Here is an 18,094-nt window from a genome sequence, read left to right as displayed (position 1 = left end):
TGGGTTATTGTCTGGTCCTTTTCCCCTGTGTTTTCCTCTTGTCATTAGTTTCCCTGGTGTGTCTAATGGTCTGATTATGTTCACCTGGGCCCCTGTGTTTTCTCCTCCCTCCTCACCTGTGTCTTGTTGTGTGATTGAGTCTTGTGTGTATTTAAGTTCTGGGTTATCTGTCTGTCTTGGTCGGTTCGTCTTGTTCCAGGACTAGTTCTGCGGTGAGTGTTCTGTTTTGTCATTGTATAGATATATATATATATATCATAGCCTTGAAATAAAGGAATTTTCAGTTTATATCTGCATTTGGGTCCTGCTTGTTTCACAAACCGTGACAGTACGAACCGACCTTAAAATGGACCCAGCAGACCTTTTGAAGCTACAGGCGGAACGTCTTGGATATTCTCTGGAGTATATTTTTTATACGTGGAAAGGCGCCTCATCTAGACGGGGTAGAGAGGCTGCGTTGAAGGAGGCACGTCAGGAGGTTGCTCGCAAGCCCTGGCTCTGGAGCTTGTTGCCCGAGTGGCTTAGGATTTTTTCACGTAGCCCTGAGAGCCAGAGCCAGTCCTCATTTTCTGACCCTTTCTTGGGGTCTGCTCTGGAGTTTGGGGGTCCACGAAGCCTCCAAAAAACTCCTAAGAGACGCAAGGCCAGGGTTCAGCGCCCAACAGCCATGGTTCCGGCTCCAGCGCCAGACCCAGCAGCCGTGGCTCCGTGCTCCAGTGCCGGCCCACGCAGCTTTGCTTCCATACTCCATTACCTGGCTTACACAGCCAGGGCCCAGGCTTCCGCTCCGCGCCCAGCAGCCAGGGTTCCGGCTCCAGAACCGGACCTTACAGCCATGTTTCCGGCCCAAGAACCGGACCTTACAGCCATGTTTCCGGCCCCAGAACCGGACCTTACAGCCATGTTGCCGACTCCAGAACCGGACCTTACAGCCATGTTTCCGGGTCCAGAACCGGACCTTACAGCCATGTTTCCGGGTCCAGAACCGGACCTTACAGCCATGTTTCCGGCCCCAGAACCGGACCTTACAGCCATGTTTCCGGCCCCAGAACCGGACCTTACAGCCATGTTTCCGGCTCCAGAACCGTACCTTACAGCCATGTTTCCGGCCCCAGAACCGGACCTTACAGCCATGTTGCCGGCTCCAGAACCGGACCTTACAGCCATGTTTCCGGGTCCAGAAACGGACCTTACAGCCATGTTTGTCAGCATACCGGCTGACTCCAGCACCTCGTCTCCTGTTGGCTGTCCGTCCGACGCCAGCTCCCCGTGTTCTGTTGGCGAACCAACCCACTCAAGTGTCGTTGGAGGTCCCGCAGACTGCCTTTCTGCCGGGGGTCCTGCCAACCCCATGTCCTGAACCGTTGGAGGTCCCGCAGACTACTCTTCTGCCGGGGGTCCTGCCAACTCCATGTCTTGTCCCGTTGGAGGTCCCGCAGACTACTCTTCTGCCGGGGGTCCTGCCAACCCCATGTCCTGTGCCATTGGAGGTCCTGCAGACTACTCTTCAGCCGGGGGTCCTGCCAACTCCATGTCTGGTCCGGTTGGAGGTCCCGCAGACTACTCTTCTGCCGGGTGTCCTGCCAACCCCATGTCCTGAGCCGTTGGAGGTCCCGCAGACTGCTCTTCTGCCGGGGGTCCTGCCAACTCCATGTCTTGTCACGTTGGAGGTCCCGCCGACTACTCTTCCGCGGGGGGGTCCTGCCAACTCCATGTCCTGTCGCGTTGGGGATTCCGCCGACTGCTCTCCTGCCGGGGGTCCTGCCGGTCCTGTGTCCTCTTCCATGGGGGATCTTGCCGACACCGGCTCCTGACCGGTCTCCGGAGCTGTCTGGTCTTCACCCCTCCTCGGACTCTGCCTTGCCCCCGGGCCGTCCGCCCGAGATTCCCTCCATCGACTCTGCCTTGCCCCCGGGCCGTCCGCCCTAATTCCCCTTTTTGAACTCTGCCTTGCCCCCGGGCCGTTCGCCCGAGAGAATATCGCCCGCCTCACAGATTGCAGTCCAACAGCGCCATCTTGTGACGTGACGTCAGATTTCACAGACATGATTAATGTTCACTGTGTGGTGCCGAGGAAAGGGAGTCGGAGGCAGTGTGTTTAGAATGGAGTTCCACTCTTTATTATAGGTTAACATCCAGAAGGTAATACACGTCTGCTCTGCATGACAAGCTAGCAAGACTGGATAGCTAACGCTACAGGTGTTCCCACTAAAGGGTCCGTGTAGCAATACAACAAGCACGGTGAATTATGGTCCACAATATGGTGTCACCACACAAGCCCCCCCAGAATTCACAAGTAAACAAAATCCGTATGGCGGGGAGGAATCACACGCCTGCCCCCACGAGTCCTGCGCAACGGAGCCGGCACACCGACCTCCGCCCGTGCGGCCCCCGTCAGAGGAGGGATCGGAACAACCGGTCCACACCCCCTGACAGGAATCAAAGCCGGAGGGCGGCCCCGTCTCGGCAGTCGAGCCAGCACCACCGGCCGGTCCACGTCCAAATGAGCAGCCTTCACCCGGTCAATCAAGACGTGCTCAGCCTTGCCACCCATGTCGACCACCAGGTGCTTGTCACCGTGCTCCAAGACCCGGAAAGGTCCATCATAAGGGGGCTGCAGGGGGCCTCTGTGTGCGTCGTGCCGTATGAAGACCTGCCCAGCCGAGCGTAGCTCCGCGGGAACTTGGGACCCTGGCGCACCGTGCTGCGAAGTCGGAACCGGAGCGAAAGCCCCCGCTGCGTCTCGCAGGAAAACCCGCTGGGCCGTGGCAGACCAGGGAGCTGTAGCATTCGGGAGGAAATCCCCTGGAACTCTCAGCGGCTGCCCGTAGACCATCTCCGCTGTAGAGCACTGTAGATCTTCTTTAGGTGCGGTCCTCAGGCCCAGCATTACCCAGGGCAGCTTGTCGACCCAGTTACTGTCCGTAAGTCCGGCCTTGAGGGCCGCCTTCATGGAGCGGTGGAAGCGCTCACAGAGGCCGTTAGCCTGAGGGTGGTAAGCGGTAGTCCTGTGCAGCTTGACCCCCAAACCGCCTGCCACGGTGTTCCAGAGTTCGGAAGTGAACTCCCTTACGAAAAAACACTATAGTATTACTATTAAGAATTACTATAGAAATACCACAAAAAACTGCTTTAGTATTTCTATGGTGTTTTGGGACACCCTATAGAGAATTACTTTAGTAATACTATAGAGTTGGCTATGGTGATCTTATAGTGAAGTTAGTTATACTATAGTGTTTCCTGTAGTATTTCTATGGTTTTTCGGCCACTATAGGAAATGACTATAGCTATACTATTGAGTTTTATGTAGTATCACTATAGTGCTTTCTATATTATTTCTATGGTTTTTTGGAACACACTACAGAACATTACTATAGTAATACTATAGAGTTGGCTATGGTGATCTTATAGTGAATCTATAGTTAATTAGCTTTAATAATGATGTATTCATCCCTAGAGTAAGTATGGTATCAACAAATAAAAGTTAGCAGGCAGAGCAGTTTCAATTTGAAAGATAGGGACTTTATTAACAAAATAAAATACATTGTTCACAGAATATGAATACGAATAAGTTAAATGTAAAAAAATTACAAGAACAATTTCAGGCCTGAAACAGAAATGGTTGGGCAATGAAATTAAGGGAAAAAGTGTCCCAACCCCTATATACAGTATAAACACATTTCACATTCATATACTTACAACCCATGCCTCTACCAAGTCAGAGAAGCAAACTCTGACAAGTTTGAGGCTGGTCTTCTCGGTAAGAATGTCATTTTGCAGTTCATCAAATACTTCTGGAATTTTCTTCTTAAGTAGATCAGTTAGGCCATTCAGAAGAACTGGTTCTTGGCGGAACAAAACAATAAGAGCAAGCACAGCACAAAGTAAAGTTCTGGCCTGTGTGATTTTTTGAAACACAATTTAACAAGCATGGTACATGTATACCTGAGTTTGACAGACTTCTCTTAGGACAGGCTGAAGATCCGGTGCTTCAGAAAAGTGCACTTGGAATCTGTCAAAGTTACTGATTCTCACTTCTATCAACATCTATACACTCTTTGAAGTCTGTGTTGTATTTTAAAATCCTATCAAGGACAAATCCAAATTCACCTGTTACTTCCAGGAGATGGTTTGTGCTTTGTACACTGTAGATTTTTCTTTTAATTTACTTTTTGCAAGGACTTTAACAGATTCCTGCAGCTCATTCCCGCTTCCTGTAATTATAAGAAAAAGACAAATTCATCCTGATGTTGACTAATCATATTATGCCAGATTAAATTAAATGCCATCATCTATCATCTTCTAGTTAAACCCATTAATACACACCTTATATAAATTATAAGCAGTATGGTAATTTTAAGTTAATTAACTTCACCCATAAAGACAACTTCTAGAGAAGCACAGGGGAGATTCTGCTCAGCCTCCAGTGGCGTTTTCTCCTGGAGGCTGGGTATTTCTTTATATTTTTTATTTGTATTTAAAAACATCTCTCTGCTGTTGTCAGTGAGTATTTTACAAAGACTGAAACAGCGCCCCTCTAAATTAATGTGTGGTGAAACACAGTATTGCACGCTACACTCACTCTATACTACACCCGCAGTCCGCTGTGTCAGGGACATGTCAAGGAAAGCCCGCCGGCCTTCCCTTCCAACGATTTGATTGGTCGGAAGGAAAGCTCGCCGGCCCTTCCCGTCCGATTAATCAAATCGGGAAGGCCTAACTGCCGTGCGTGACGCTGCGTCTCACATACACAGTTGCCTTAGCGACAAGAGACAGATATGAATTCTCCCTTCTACACAATATAATATTTGCAAGTAGAGTAGTGGCTGATGTTTTAGTAAGAAACGGGTAAACTGTAGTGTACACGTACTACTAATAAATAACTTTAGTGCGAGTAAGTTACGTATTTGCACTGTAAGAGATCAACGCAGCCTCACTCGCACTTTCTCGCCACATCTGGCCGAACAATGAAACCTAGCCAAAGTAGCTAGATAGCATTAAACATATAGCTGCTAATGCTATCAATATAATGCCGATTGAAGAATGATCACAGAAAAGACATTAAGTTAAGATAAAATAAATATAATAAAAAAGAAGAACAACGGCCTAAAGGAAAATAACTGTCATCCAGGCAGCTAAACTCAAACAATAGTTAGCTGTTCAACATTGGCAAAACATATTTATTTAAGTTTAAAAATATGTATTTAGACCCCTAGCTTGCTCACATTATGACAATATATCTGCTCACTTTGTTAAAAACGTTTTGTTTCTGTATAACTTACCTAGAGTTAGACTCTCCTCCGCTGACATCCATGGTCCACAGCAGCCAGAGGTGAGATGGCAGTTGGGACATTTGATTGACAGTTGGACAGTTGAAAAATGATACATTTGAAATAACTCAACCGTGATTGGGCAGGACAGTGCCCAATGTTAGTGCCCAATGTTAGCCCAGTGTTAGTCAACACTAATGTGTTGACTATGTGCATTTTTATTTTTTCTATGTACACACATGTGTGTGTAAAATAGTTCAGAAATGACACTGAATGTGTTGAATTGCCTTTGACACAGCAGTTTGTTTTAAAAAAATGACACATTAATTCTAGGAGTGTAATACTTTTACAAACACTATGGTAATAATATGCATTCATTATGACAATATCATATTATTATAGGAGTGTTCTATAGTGTGTTCAGAAAAAACTACAGAAACACTAAATATTATACTACAGTAGTACTATTTAAAATAATATAGTCTTACTGTAATACAGAAACACCAAAAAAAACACTATGGTAATACTTTTACAAACACTATATAATAATATGCATTCACTATGACAATATAATGCTATTACTATAGTAGTGGTCTACAGTGTGTTCAAAAAACAACTACAGAAACACTATATATTATACTATAGTTATACTATTTAAAATAATATAGGAATACTACAAAGATCTAGATATAGTATTACTATTGAAATATTATAGGGCTACTATAGCTAGTAAAATGGCACTACAGAAAAGACTATAGTAATACGATAGCTGGTGAAAGATACTATAGAACTCTACAAACTTACTATAGAGCTCCTGCGGTCACGTGACTTTTGGTTATCAGCCACCATTTTGGCAGTAAACATGACGACCGGCGCCAGCGTTTTCCTACCGTGCGAGTATACATCTCATTTTAATTCAAGTGAAATTCGGCTTTATAGTACAAAATTAGAAAGATTAAATATAAGCGACCCATATAATGCACCCGGTGTGCTTTTCAAGAGCATAACCTCCTGCTCTGAAGACGATGTACCCGACTTGCGCTACGCGGACATCCACAGCTATCTTGAAAGCTTTCCATCAGTGTACTCAGGAGACTCCCTCAGAGCTTACAAAAGCTTGGAGGCTTACAAATGGTGTCAGTCCGGCTTCGTAAACAACATTCAACTGTGGAGTCTTACATCCAAAAACTTCGGCATCATCACTGCAAGGGTAAGTATTAAATTATTCCAGTTTGATAGGCAGTGTCACGTTAGCATTGTTTGTTTATTAGCTTGTCTAGCTACGGCAGTGTCACGTTAGCATGTTTGTTTATTAGCTTGGATAGCTACTGCAGTGCGTCTGAAACTAGTTTGTATTTTTGAACGTACTCAACCAAAGTGGCTGGCGTTTTTAACCTTTATTTATCTATTTTTGAATTTCATATATAGGTTAATCACTCCCAAAGGCTTAATGAAAGTCAACTAAAGCCATGGGTGGTGGTCAGGAACGACGGTGTTGTGCTGGGAGCCCACTGCAACTGCACAGCGGGACTCGGGGAGAGCTGCTCTCCCCGAGTCCCGAGGAATATTTTCAACACGGGTTTGTTTACCACTAGCTTGCTACAAGCTAACTGGCTAGGCTGCACCAGAGCCACACTTGTTGAGTTAAAAAGGGACATCACAGAGTCCGTTAGCTATAATAACTGGGTGCTAGATTCTACTTCGGTAAAAATTAAACTGACCAGAAACTTTTTGTAGCATTGTACTGTATTCCTTCACCCACCTGATATGAAGTGATCACTGCATAAGTGAAAGCAAACGGCCGGGGGGTCCCATCTTTCAGTCTTGTTCAGACGGCTCCTGGCTCTTTTAATCGCTGCGATCCACTTTTCCCTCCTCTCCGCGTCTTTTGGAATGCGATAATAAGATACACTTTTCTTCTTCCCACGCCTATTTGTGCAACCTGGTGCACAGCAGTTATCCACCATCCTCGACAGTCTGCCAGTGCCTGCCAATGAATTTACTGACGCGATTACTGCCAAAATGGCTGCCCCCTTCGTTTCTCGTCACGTGACCAGCATATGTGACATCATCCGCAGGAGCTCTATAGGATACTATACAACTCTTATAGTATACTATAGTAATACTATAGTTCATTTTCGTAAGGGCTGAGAGCTCCTGTCCGAGGAAATGTCCGATGGGGTGCCAAAACGACACACCCACGTTGCAATGAAGGCCCGGGCAACATCTGTGGCCGACGTCGAAACGAGCGGGACCGCCTCCGGCCAACGGGTCGTCCTGTACACCATGGTGAGGAGGTAGGAAAAAGGAAAAACCCTGAGAGGAGGACAATGGACCAAACAGGTCGATGTTAACGTGGTCAGACCTCCTCTCAGGCAACAGGAAACGCTCCAAAGGGGCCTTCGTGTGGCGGTGCACCTTGGCGCGCTGACAAGCCTCGCACTCACCAGCTTTGACATCTTTTCTACTTAATGCTATCTGCACAAATGGTTAACATTGAACATTAAAAGATCAGGCAGTTCAGGGAGAGTCGAAGGAAGGCAGGCAGGCAGCTTTGCATGACATTCTTCTGGACCTGTTTCATTGTGATGACAGTGAGAGTGAGTCAATCTGTTTGTTGGAAAGACAGTAGTTGAGTTATTACTGAGAGAAAATTATTAAAAGAGATAATTATTCAGTGTTGTTACTTTAAAGTGTTGTTACTGACCTTTTTCTCTTTTATTTTCTTTACCTCACCTGTAACTGCTGAGACCCTGAGGAACATGCACACTGGACTGACCTGCTCTGGCAACCTGATTTCCACTGTACGTAATAGTATTTGGTTATGGTATATTATTTATATACATCAAAGGCACAATGCACCCCCCAGAGACACACATGTATTGAGTGTGATATTTTGCATTGGTCATGTGAAATCATCTTTACATACTAGAAAACTGTAGGAGCGGCAACTTGTTTTGAAATTGAATTTTTAATATCCGATAATAAAGTTGATCTGTTTTCTTTATTCTTCTCTCTCCCCAGCTCCATCCATCACCGTTCTCTGTTCCTGCAGGTCCTGCTTGCTAATCAATGCTCATATGTTTTTACACAATTACAAATAAAGTCAATGTATTGTATGACAGGAAGTTGTGCTTCATTCTGAGTCAATAATAAATTCATTCTGCCTTCAACTGCAAAATGATTGTGGACTGCACCGACATCCATGTAGCTGCCCCCCCCCCCCCCCCCCCCCCAGTAAGTAAAGCTGACACTCAACATACAGCTGTGCTCTTAAGTTTACATGAAGAATTTGTGAAATATTGGTAATAACAGGTTTAAATGATTATTAGTAATTAATTATATAATTGTCTCATTGTAGACGAGCAGACAGGGAGCAGATGAGAAAAGCAAAATATGCAGCTGCCATTTTCCACATGGAAAAGAGAAAGGGCCAAGTGTATTTGAGTGGACAAAAGAGAAATCCCAAATACGAAAAATAAAATTATACAATTTACAGATATGTATACAAATATATATGTATATATATATATGTATACAAATATATATATATACAAATATGTATATATATATATATATATATCCTATATACATACACATATATATATATATATCCTATATACACCATATATAATGATGGTGTATGATGTAGAAGGAAGTGTGGTAGATAACAAGTAAATATAGAGTTACATACAGATCCATGTTACAGCAAAAGATGGAATAACTAAGAAGCACGATGTATAATAATAATTACACGCAACAATTAAATAACTGCTCAGCATCTCCACCACAATCCCAATCTGCTGTGTCCTGTCTTCCTCCCCTCTGCATAACACCCCATCACACATACGAAACACAATGCAGAGTCTGAGGGTGTTAAGAGTATGTTTATTTAAATGTCCTCCTCTCTACTGGCCAACACAGGGAGCATATGCTGGGTGTAGAATTGTTCCAGGAGGAGGAGGTTTCCATGCCATGCAGGGTCTTTGGGGATGGGGATGATGATCGCCTCCTTCGTGGTCCACAGTAGCAGAGACTCCGGTCTGTGATGTGCAGCTGTTATATAATATACAATACATTTTTGAAAAACATTTGATCAACAAAAAAGGATTTGGTCAGGATCTAGAGTCAGTGTGTAGTTTATTAATAATCAATGCTCTCTGCATTAGGAGAACACATACCAGTGTACCAGAGGGAGTCACACACAGCTGTGCCTAGATAACCAAACAAATTGACAAGATAACCAAAATCCTTGAATCTACACACAGCAAATAAACTCAAATGACACAACGAGATGTAAAAAGGAGATCACACATATAGTCGATATAAAACTGGCCGCTTCAATCTGAAGAGCAACTAAAACAAAACACGGGAGTGTATCTTGTTCTTGTGAACACTAATGTTATCCACAGCATACACAGACACCACGAAGTTCTTAAGGAGAAAACTAGTTGCTAAAACAAAACACATTAGTGTACCTTGTTAGCTAGCTGACATTAACGTTAAACATTGCACTCATATTACTCACTGAAACCTTGTAAAGCCAGTCCCGCATGCTGGCTCTTACAGAACCGACTAACTCCCCTTTGGTGTATGTACAGCTCTCAACATGCCCAGACTTGTAGTGATTTTCACCTCGTTCTATACTTTTTCGTCTCATTCTGAAAGAAACAGGTGAAATTTGCTAACGTGACGGCCATCTTTGTGATGGTCACGCGTATTGTGCGAGACCAGAGACCTATAGTTCACTGAGCGGTTTCACACAAAAACATGTGTAACTTCACAGTTTTACGACACATTTTTATTGTTTTGACTTGCAAAATGTTCTTTTAATTTGACAAACATCATATGTGTCATTCGTGGCACAATTCAAACGGGATCGAAAGATGACTTTTCTCTCTCCATTGACTTCAATGTATAATTTTCCGCTTCCGGGGTCCCATGGGTCGGAAGTAGATGGGCGGGACTTCGCCTCTCTATTGTCCAGTTTCACTCATAGAGTGCGATTCCACTTAATGTAATGGCAATTTCCTGTTTTCTATGTCCAATATATTTTTGTCATTACGTCACAGAAGGGGTGAAGAGTGATCCAGACGCAGACACAAACAGATGACTTTCCGGTCCTTTGTTGCAGTTTATAATGAGATCTGCCGGGCTGGTGGAATCGGTATGCTCTCTCCTTCTGTGTCCTCCTCTCTCCTGTCACCTATGACCTCTTTCTATACACCCGGTGCAGCTAAACCCCGCCACCAAGTGTTCAAAATAATATTGCACTATACGTATAACTTAAATAAACTGACACACCAACAACACCCATAAAATGGCTCCTACAGAACCAATAAACACAAACTAACTGTATCACTATAACATGATGATGATGATGGTGATCGTGATGGTGATAAAGAATGCATCTAACGTTCCGCTGTTCATTATAATAAAAAAAGAGTATTAAACAAACCATCATGCTCTTACTTTGAAATTATGCGGAAATGTCGTCATCAGCAGGCCATCACGTGGTTCAGAAAATAACCGAGTGACACGAGTAGATTTTAGCGGAGACCGGCGGAAAGTATGTCTCAAAATTCCGTGTGTGTAAAAAGACAATCCACAAGCAGAAATGTGAGATCCGTGAGCAGAGATTTGAGATCCACAAGCTCATTTTTGGTCGACAAATACAAAATGGATTCACAAATGCCTGACCGAAAATTGTTAATGTTAAAGAGATATTCACAGATTTTTTTTAAATTTGTGAACATATTTAGCGTATTTGCAGTTTTACACTTGCAAATTTAATTTGTGAGTTTGCAAATCTTTTCAATGCATTTGTGGATGGTGTTTTACATTTCCAAATCACATATTTACACACAAATTATTTGTATGTTCACACAAATAATTATGAGACATATTTAAGCCCATAACCCCTGGTATAGGAACATTATTTGAATTAACAAACATCCTAAAAAGGTTATTTGAACATCAGATTAAAACATTTCTTTAAAACATTATTAGAACCTGTAGGTAATTTTAGCCAAAGTTGTGAGAACGTTCCCCGCTAGCTGGGGTACGGCTCCTCATGGGTACTGCAATTTCTGAAGTGCCGGAGCGGCGTTCTGGTGCTCTCCGTCAGCTTTGCAAGAAATTATCATTCTTCTGAATGATATTCCTATCGACAGCTAGTTTCTATGTGAACATTATGAGATGGACAGCCAGAGAGAATAAATGAGAAACAGTTATGAAATACTATATGACAAAACAAGAATACAGTTTAAAAGGGGAGTGATTTGTAAAATATAAGAAAAATAAAATCTGTTTACAGTTCTGTTTCATATGGGTGTTGAGAGATGTATCCATAGATCTCTTAATTTTTCTCTCAAAGTGAACCAGATTGATGGTTTTAACTTCAATATTAAAAAAAAAACTTCCCGGGGGAACATGCCCCCGGACCCCCCTAGAGGAGATGAGGACCCCCTTAGAGGATGTTAGGTCCACTGTGTTTACATGGTTATTTATACAATATGTGTGCTTATGCTAACATCATAAGACAAAAGTTGGTTCCGTGTTGTGTGTAGTGAGCACGCACTAGAGTGAGGGGGGCCCCCAAGCCAAAGCTCGCTTAGGGCCCCCAAAAGTCTAGAGCCGGTCCTGCCGTCAGCACTGCACTCCTGTTAGACGAGACATATACCACGTGATGAAACGTTAGGCTCCTGTTGTGTTGAAAACCATGAACTCGCTTGTTTAATTATTTTGCGGTCTAGATTTCTTTTTTGCGTTTGTTTGTAAATTACCTCGCAGGTCGTACCAAATGGTCTCACAGTCCATATATACGGCCCGGAGGTTCCCACCCCTGGTCTATTGTCTATTTTGTTATGTCTATTCAAAAATGGTATCCATGTATTTGATTGGACACACTGTAAAGCCCCCTGAGACTAACACGTTTTCTTATTGGCTGTGTAAATAACATAAGATTTGATAAATTTAGAGCATCAATAAAAGCCATCCGCCTATTTTCTTGTGAATATAACATTGAATGAAAAATTATTTTTGTCACATGTTTCCAGGTTTGAAGTCCTCTAAAGAGACTGGAAATGTGCTCAATATGACAACTGGAAATGCTGGTGAGTAGTAGGAGGATAAACTGTTTGTTCGGAGGTTGTCTCTCTGCGTAATTCCCCCGTAGAAAAGCTCTTTCTGAGGGATAAATAAACAAGTGTGCTTCAGGCCATCATCAGAAGCTAATCTTCTCCTGAAAGGTCCCCCCCCCCCCTGCTGCTTCTCCTGCATTCAGACGCTACGAGCTGCATCTGCATCACAACACACATAGATTAGGATAATAGTATTAGTGGATAATTATTATTGCTGTCATTATCATCACTGCTATTATTATTATTATTATTATTAGATTGAACTCACAGAGCTGCAGCAGAAGCATGGAGGCATGTTTTAGGGAAACTGATTTTCTACTTTGGTAATTCAGAAGAAAAGGGAGGAATTATGCTTTTTGTTTCTTATGAAAGGCTCCTCATCCTAATCAGACTGGGAAAACTCAGATTTAAATAAACACACATGCTGTAAACACATTGTTGTTTTTGTTGTCTCCTGTGAAGTTTGCAAAGACTTCCTTTTTGCAGAGTTGCGAATTTTAGAATCAGATTTGTTTTTTGTATCCCGGGGGGAAATTGGGTTTTGTGACAATTTAATTTAAATGAATGCACTTTCACTTGCCCTATATGAGTTATCTTAGTGTCAAATAAAACATTTTTGACTGTAGAAAACCAAATTCAGACCTCAGGAAATACTCAGAACCTTTATTTCACCGTTTCTAAACCAAGCTATCAAACTAATCAAAGCAAGAGGGAGAGTAGCTTTTGTCAAGAGCAAAAGCTACTGGGAATCCTAAATAAACAAACAAACAAATGGAAACCTGTGAAGCCTAACATGCATGGTATTGGAGGTATCTATTGTTTACATAGATACCTCACTATGTAACACTCCTGTTGTGCAATGTGCAAGGTAAATATGATTATGTACCATACATAGCTGTACAATTTATTCTACCAGCTTTAATACCTTTACCTGTTGGTACTGGATGTGTGTTTTGTAAATTGTGTAATTTCTAGTTTTATTTGTAATATTTTGATGCTTCTCGCGAGATATACAATTGTACATTTCCCCCTGCGAATATAGGTATTCTGATTCAGTTACTTTAACTTTGAAAGGATAAAAATAAAAGATAAATAAAAAAATGAGCTAAAATATAAATCTTAAGTGAAGAAGTTAAAGCTAGAATGTATTTGAATATTAGAAGTAAAGTAAAAAGTGCTTCTACAATACATACCACATAACACAATGCATACAGCGGTGTATTATTTAAAGATTTGAATAGCACACACTCACCCACAGATTAGTGGTTGTAAGGAACCATAGGGAATCTCATTCACATGGAAAGCCTGTAATTAATTATAATTAATGGCCGGTGTAAATCCTCCGCTGTGATTTAAAGCAGCAGTTTGTGTTCCTGCTGCTTCAGAAACATTCAGACTGCAGACCCTCAGACTGCAGACCCTCACTCTCAGCTGCTTTCAGACCTCAGACCTTATCCTCCCTGGTGAAGGAGAGTCGGTTTATGGAGCTATTTTTCTGTGTTTGGCTGCAGGAGTTTTGGTAGATTTATAACTATGGCGTCTTGTGTGAAAACTGAAAGGCCGGCGTTCTTTATCGAGAAGATTCTGGAGCTGGAAACACCTGAAAACTTCCGGAAACTTCACCGACCGTGGGCAGGTGAGGGGGAAAGGTTTTACTTTAAACCATTGCTTGCAAGTTTTATTTTAAACCATCAGTCTGATATGCATTGTGAACCTCTTGCTGTAGTGTTTAACATTTGTTATAGAAATATAGAATGTATCCTTAATTCCCTTTGCTTGGATAAGTAATTTACAATATTAAGGTGCATTGGGCAATGAAGTTTATTTGTTCCTTGTCAAATGGGCAGAGGTGTTAAGTAACTAAGTATATTTACTAAAGTACTGTACTTTAGTAATGTTTGGAAGTAAAGTAACATTTCCAATTAAAGCTTAAAAAAAAGAAGTTATAATATTTTTTAAATATAACTTAAGAAGTTAATGAAGGACTCTGCAATAAAAAGATTGAATAAAATCACACATCTTCAATATTTACCATTAATACTGACCTGTAAAATATGATCTATTCATTAATAAACTGATTTTTAACTAAGTATTAACACATATGTGAAAAAGGATGGCAGGAAAGCCTCATTTGAAAGCACTGGTGCCTCCATCCACTTTAATGTTGTGAGAATGTATTGATTGTTCGTCAAAGTTTTTTAATGTGTAATATCCCATTTTTTAATTTCCCCATGAATCCAGAGATGGGAGCAGAGAAGGAGAACGTAGGACACCGAATTTCCTCTAAACAAAAATATCCTCCTCATCATCATCTTCATCATCATCAGCAGTTGAGGCCGACGTGCAGCTGGTACATCGGACGCAGACCGCGCACCGCCTTCACCAACTGCCAGGTAACACTATAGGTTTTAGTGCATGCAAATGGTCTGCTAGGCTAGAATCCCTGAAATCCTGTTTCTCTAAATTGTCTTTTAAGTACATCATAAATGAAGGATATATTTGTTAATCTATATCTATATAACTGGGTGGGACTTTCGGAAACAATTCTAGATTGGTTTGAATCCTACTTAAAGGACAGAAACAACTTTGTTTCTAAAGGTAAATACACATCTGAGTTGACATGTGGGGTACCTCAAGGCTCCATCTTGGGGCCTCTTCTCTTTAACGTCTACATGCTACCACTGGCTCAGATAATGAAGAACAACAAAATAAGTTACCATAGCTATGCAGATTACACACAAATGTACGTAACAATTTCACCAGGAGACTATGCTCCAATTCAAACACTGAGTAAGTGCATTGAACAAATCAATGACTGGATGTGTCAGAACTTTCTCCAATTAAACAAAGACAAAACTGAGGTAATGGTTTTTGGAGCCAAGGCAGAACGTATAAAAGTTAGCGCTGAGCTTCAGTCTGCAATGTTCAAAACAACAGAGAAAGCCAGAAATCTAGGTGTAGTCATGGACTCTGAGTTTCAACAGTCACATTAAAACAGTTACTAAATCAGCTTACTATCACCTAAAGAACATATCTAGGATTAAAAGACTAATGTCACAGCAGGATTTGGAAAAACTTGTCCATGCTTTTATCTTCAGTAGACTGGACTACTGCAATGGTGTCTTCACAGGTCTCACTAAAACATATATTAGAAAGCTTCAGCTAATTCAGAACGCCGCAGCTCGAGTCCTCACTAACACTAAGAAAGTGGATCACATCACTCCTGTTCTGAAGTCTTTACACTGGTTCCTCACTGACACTAAGAAAGTGGATCACATCACTCCTGTTCTGAAGTCTTTACACTGGCTTCCTGTGTTTCAAAGAATATATTTCAAAATACTGCTACTGTTTATAAAGCACTGAATGGTTTTAGGCCCAAAATACATTTCTGACCTCCTGCTAAATGATGAACCATCCAGATCTCTCAGGTCTTCAGGGACTGGTCAGCTTTCTGTCCCCAGAGTCAGAACTAAACATGGTAAAGCAGCGTTCAGTTATTATGCTCCAAACATCTGGAACAAACTCCCAGAAACCTGCAGGTCCGCTGCAACTCTGACTACTTTTAGATCCAGGCTGAGGACTTTTCTTTTTGTCGCTTCTTTTAATTGAACTATTCATATCTTAGACTGCACTGTAACTTTTATCCATGTATTTTTTCTTTTAATGTTTATTTTATTAACCTTTCTTTTTAAAGACTGATTTTAAAAGCCATTTTCTGAATGTCTTTCATTTTTTGTAAAGCACTTTGAATTGCCTTTTGTTGAAAAGTGCTATATAAATAAACTTGCCTTGCCTTGCCTATATCTGTGTGTGTGTGTGTGTGTGTGCGTGTGTGTGTGTGTGTGTGTGTGTGTGTGTGTGTGTGTGTGTGTGTGTGTGTGTGTGTGTGTGTGTGTGTGTGTGTGTGTGTGTGTGTGTGTGTGTGTGTGTGTGTGTGTGTGTGTGTGTGCGCAGGTGAATGTGCTGGAGACAGTGTTTCAGGTGAACTGCTATCCAGGTATCCAGCTGAGGGAGCAGCTGGCGGTCAGACTGGAGCTGGAAGAGGACAGAATACAGGTGACACATTTTATTTATTTATATAAAGTATAAATCTAAACACACACTGTGGAAAGTCAGTTAATACAGTTTCCCAACGTTATTTACGACAGGAAAGCAAAGTAAAAATACACGATTTTCGACCTTGACACAGTTTAGTGGTTTTCCACCATAGGCCCCACGGTGGAAGCGGGCCCCAGCATGGAGCTCCGCAGTGGGACACTAGTGGTCCTCCTGTCGCAGCATCAGGACAAAAACCACCAGACTCAGAGACAGCTTCATCCCACAGGCCATAAGACTATTACACACCTGAACTTTAAAAGAACATAAACATTCATCTGTTTGCAACTTCCAAATTATTTACCTATTACATCATATTCCAGTTACTTGTATATTGACTCTTCATGCACTATTTCTATTTTATTTGTATTTTCTCTTGCACTATTTGATCAGTTCTATCTCCTATATATATTCATGTTGCTGTTGGAGGAGCCTGTGACTTCAGATGTTGTGCTAATGACAGTAAAGCCTTGAATCCTGCACCTTGTTAACTTTCCTTTTGTCTCTCAGATCTGGTTCCAGAACCGGAGGGCCAAACTGAGGCGGGCCCTGAGAGAGAGACAACTGCAGCTGGTTCAGACGGCCGTGGGCGACCTTGGGGTCAGACGGGAGGTCAAAGGTCACCTGGATCTCGCTCAGAGGCTCGAGAAGGAAGAAGAGGAGGGAGGATGACGTCTGGATTCACTTTTATTCATCAGTTTGTGTCTCACTGTCATGAAAAACTCTTGTTGACAAATTGAAAGTCTCCGTTAGCTTACGTACTTTATCCTTCAAAGGATTTGAATGTTTACACCCTGCTCTTGATGAGTTAGTAATGTCTCAATATGTGAATATATTTCTGTTCTATAACCTGTACAGTTAAAAATAAATTAAAGTATTTCGATTTTGTGTGATCTGTTTCGAAGCTTTTTAACTCATTAATGACAAAATATAATAATAATCCAACAACATAATATGCATTCACTCTGAAATTTGCCATTCGACATGAGTTATTATATTTTTTGTACAATTAATTACATTTTAATGCTAATCATTTTGTTATTTTACTAAAGTACACATTTCAAGAGCAGTACTTTTACTTTGAAGTGCTTTTTGTTTAATTACCGGGTGACACCGGAGGGTGATCATTATGGTGTATTTGGAAAGCAAACAGTGCCACAATAGTCCATTATTTCAATGCTTTCTTAAAGGTCACCTATCATGCTATTTTTAGGCAATAGCATATGTCTCAGATATATACAAAAATATATAAAACATGTCTATGAAGTCACTTCCTGTTTCAAAAGTGCTGATTTTGGGTATAAAGCTTTAAAAAAAGAAAATAATTGATCAATTTAAAAAGAAGGGGTCTGAGCTCATGCGGGACCCGGCAGCTACTGTCTAAACTAAATGCTGCCGTGATGAAACGCCATATCATGGATTATCAAGGATTATCTCTGAAACAGTATGGAGCTCAAAGGCTTTCTCTCTTGCCGGTTATACCACGAGGTGAGTTCCTTTTTACTTCCTGCTTCTTCACACACATGCTCTCCAGTACAGGTTAGCTCTGAGTGTTAGCCATGCTAATGTAAACACCGACCATATTAC

General features: G+C 41.8%; 1 protein-coding gene across 1 annotated transcript; it reads left to right on the top strand.

Moving 5' to 3' along the window:
• Positions 1-13,945: 13,945 nt before the first annotated feature.
• Positions 13,946-17,179, top strand: LOC307038955 (homeobox expressed in ES cells 1-like; the record flags this gene model as incomplete). Its single annotated transcript, XM_079680624.1, has 4 exons — positions 13,946-14,048; positions 14,654-14,805; positions 16,367-16,468; positions 17,018-17,179. 4 exons carry the CDS (start codon positions 13,946-13,948, stop codon positions 17,177-17,179), a joined length of 519 nt encoding a protein of 172 aa, XP_079536750.1.
• Positions 17,180-18,094: the final 915 nt, after the last annotated feature.

Source organism: Notothenia rossii, assembly GCF_949606895.1.
Source record: "Notothenia rossii genome assembly, chromosome: 5".
Classification (NCBI taxonomy): domain Eukaryota; kingdom Metazoa; phylum Chordata; class Actinopteri; order Perciformes; family Nototheniidae; genus Notothenia; species Notothenia rossii.
Note: the sequence above shows the minus strand (reverse complement) of the source record. Positions and strands in the feature narration are given on the sequence as shown.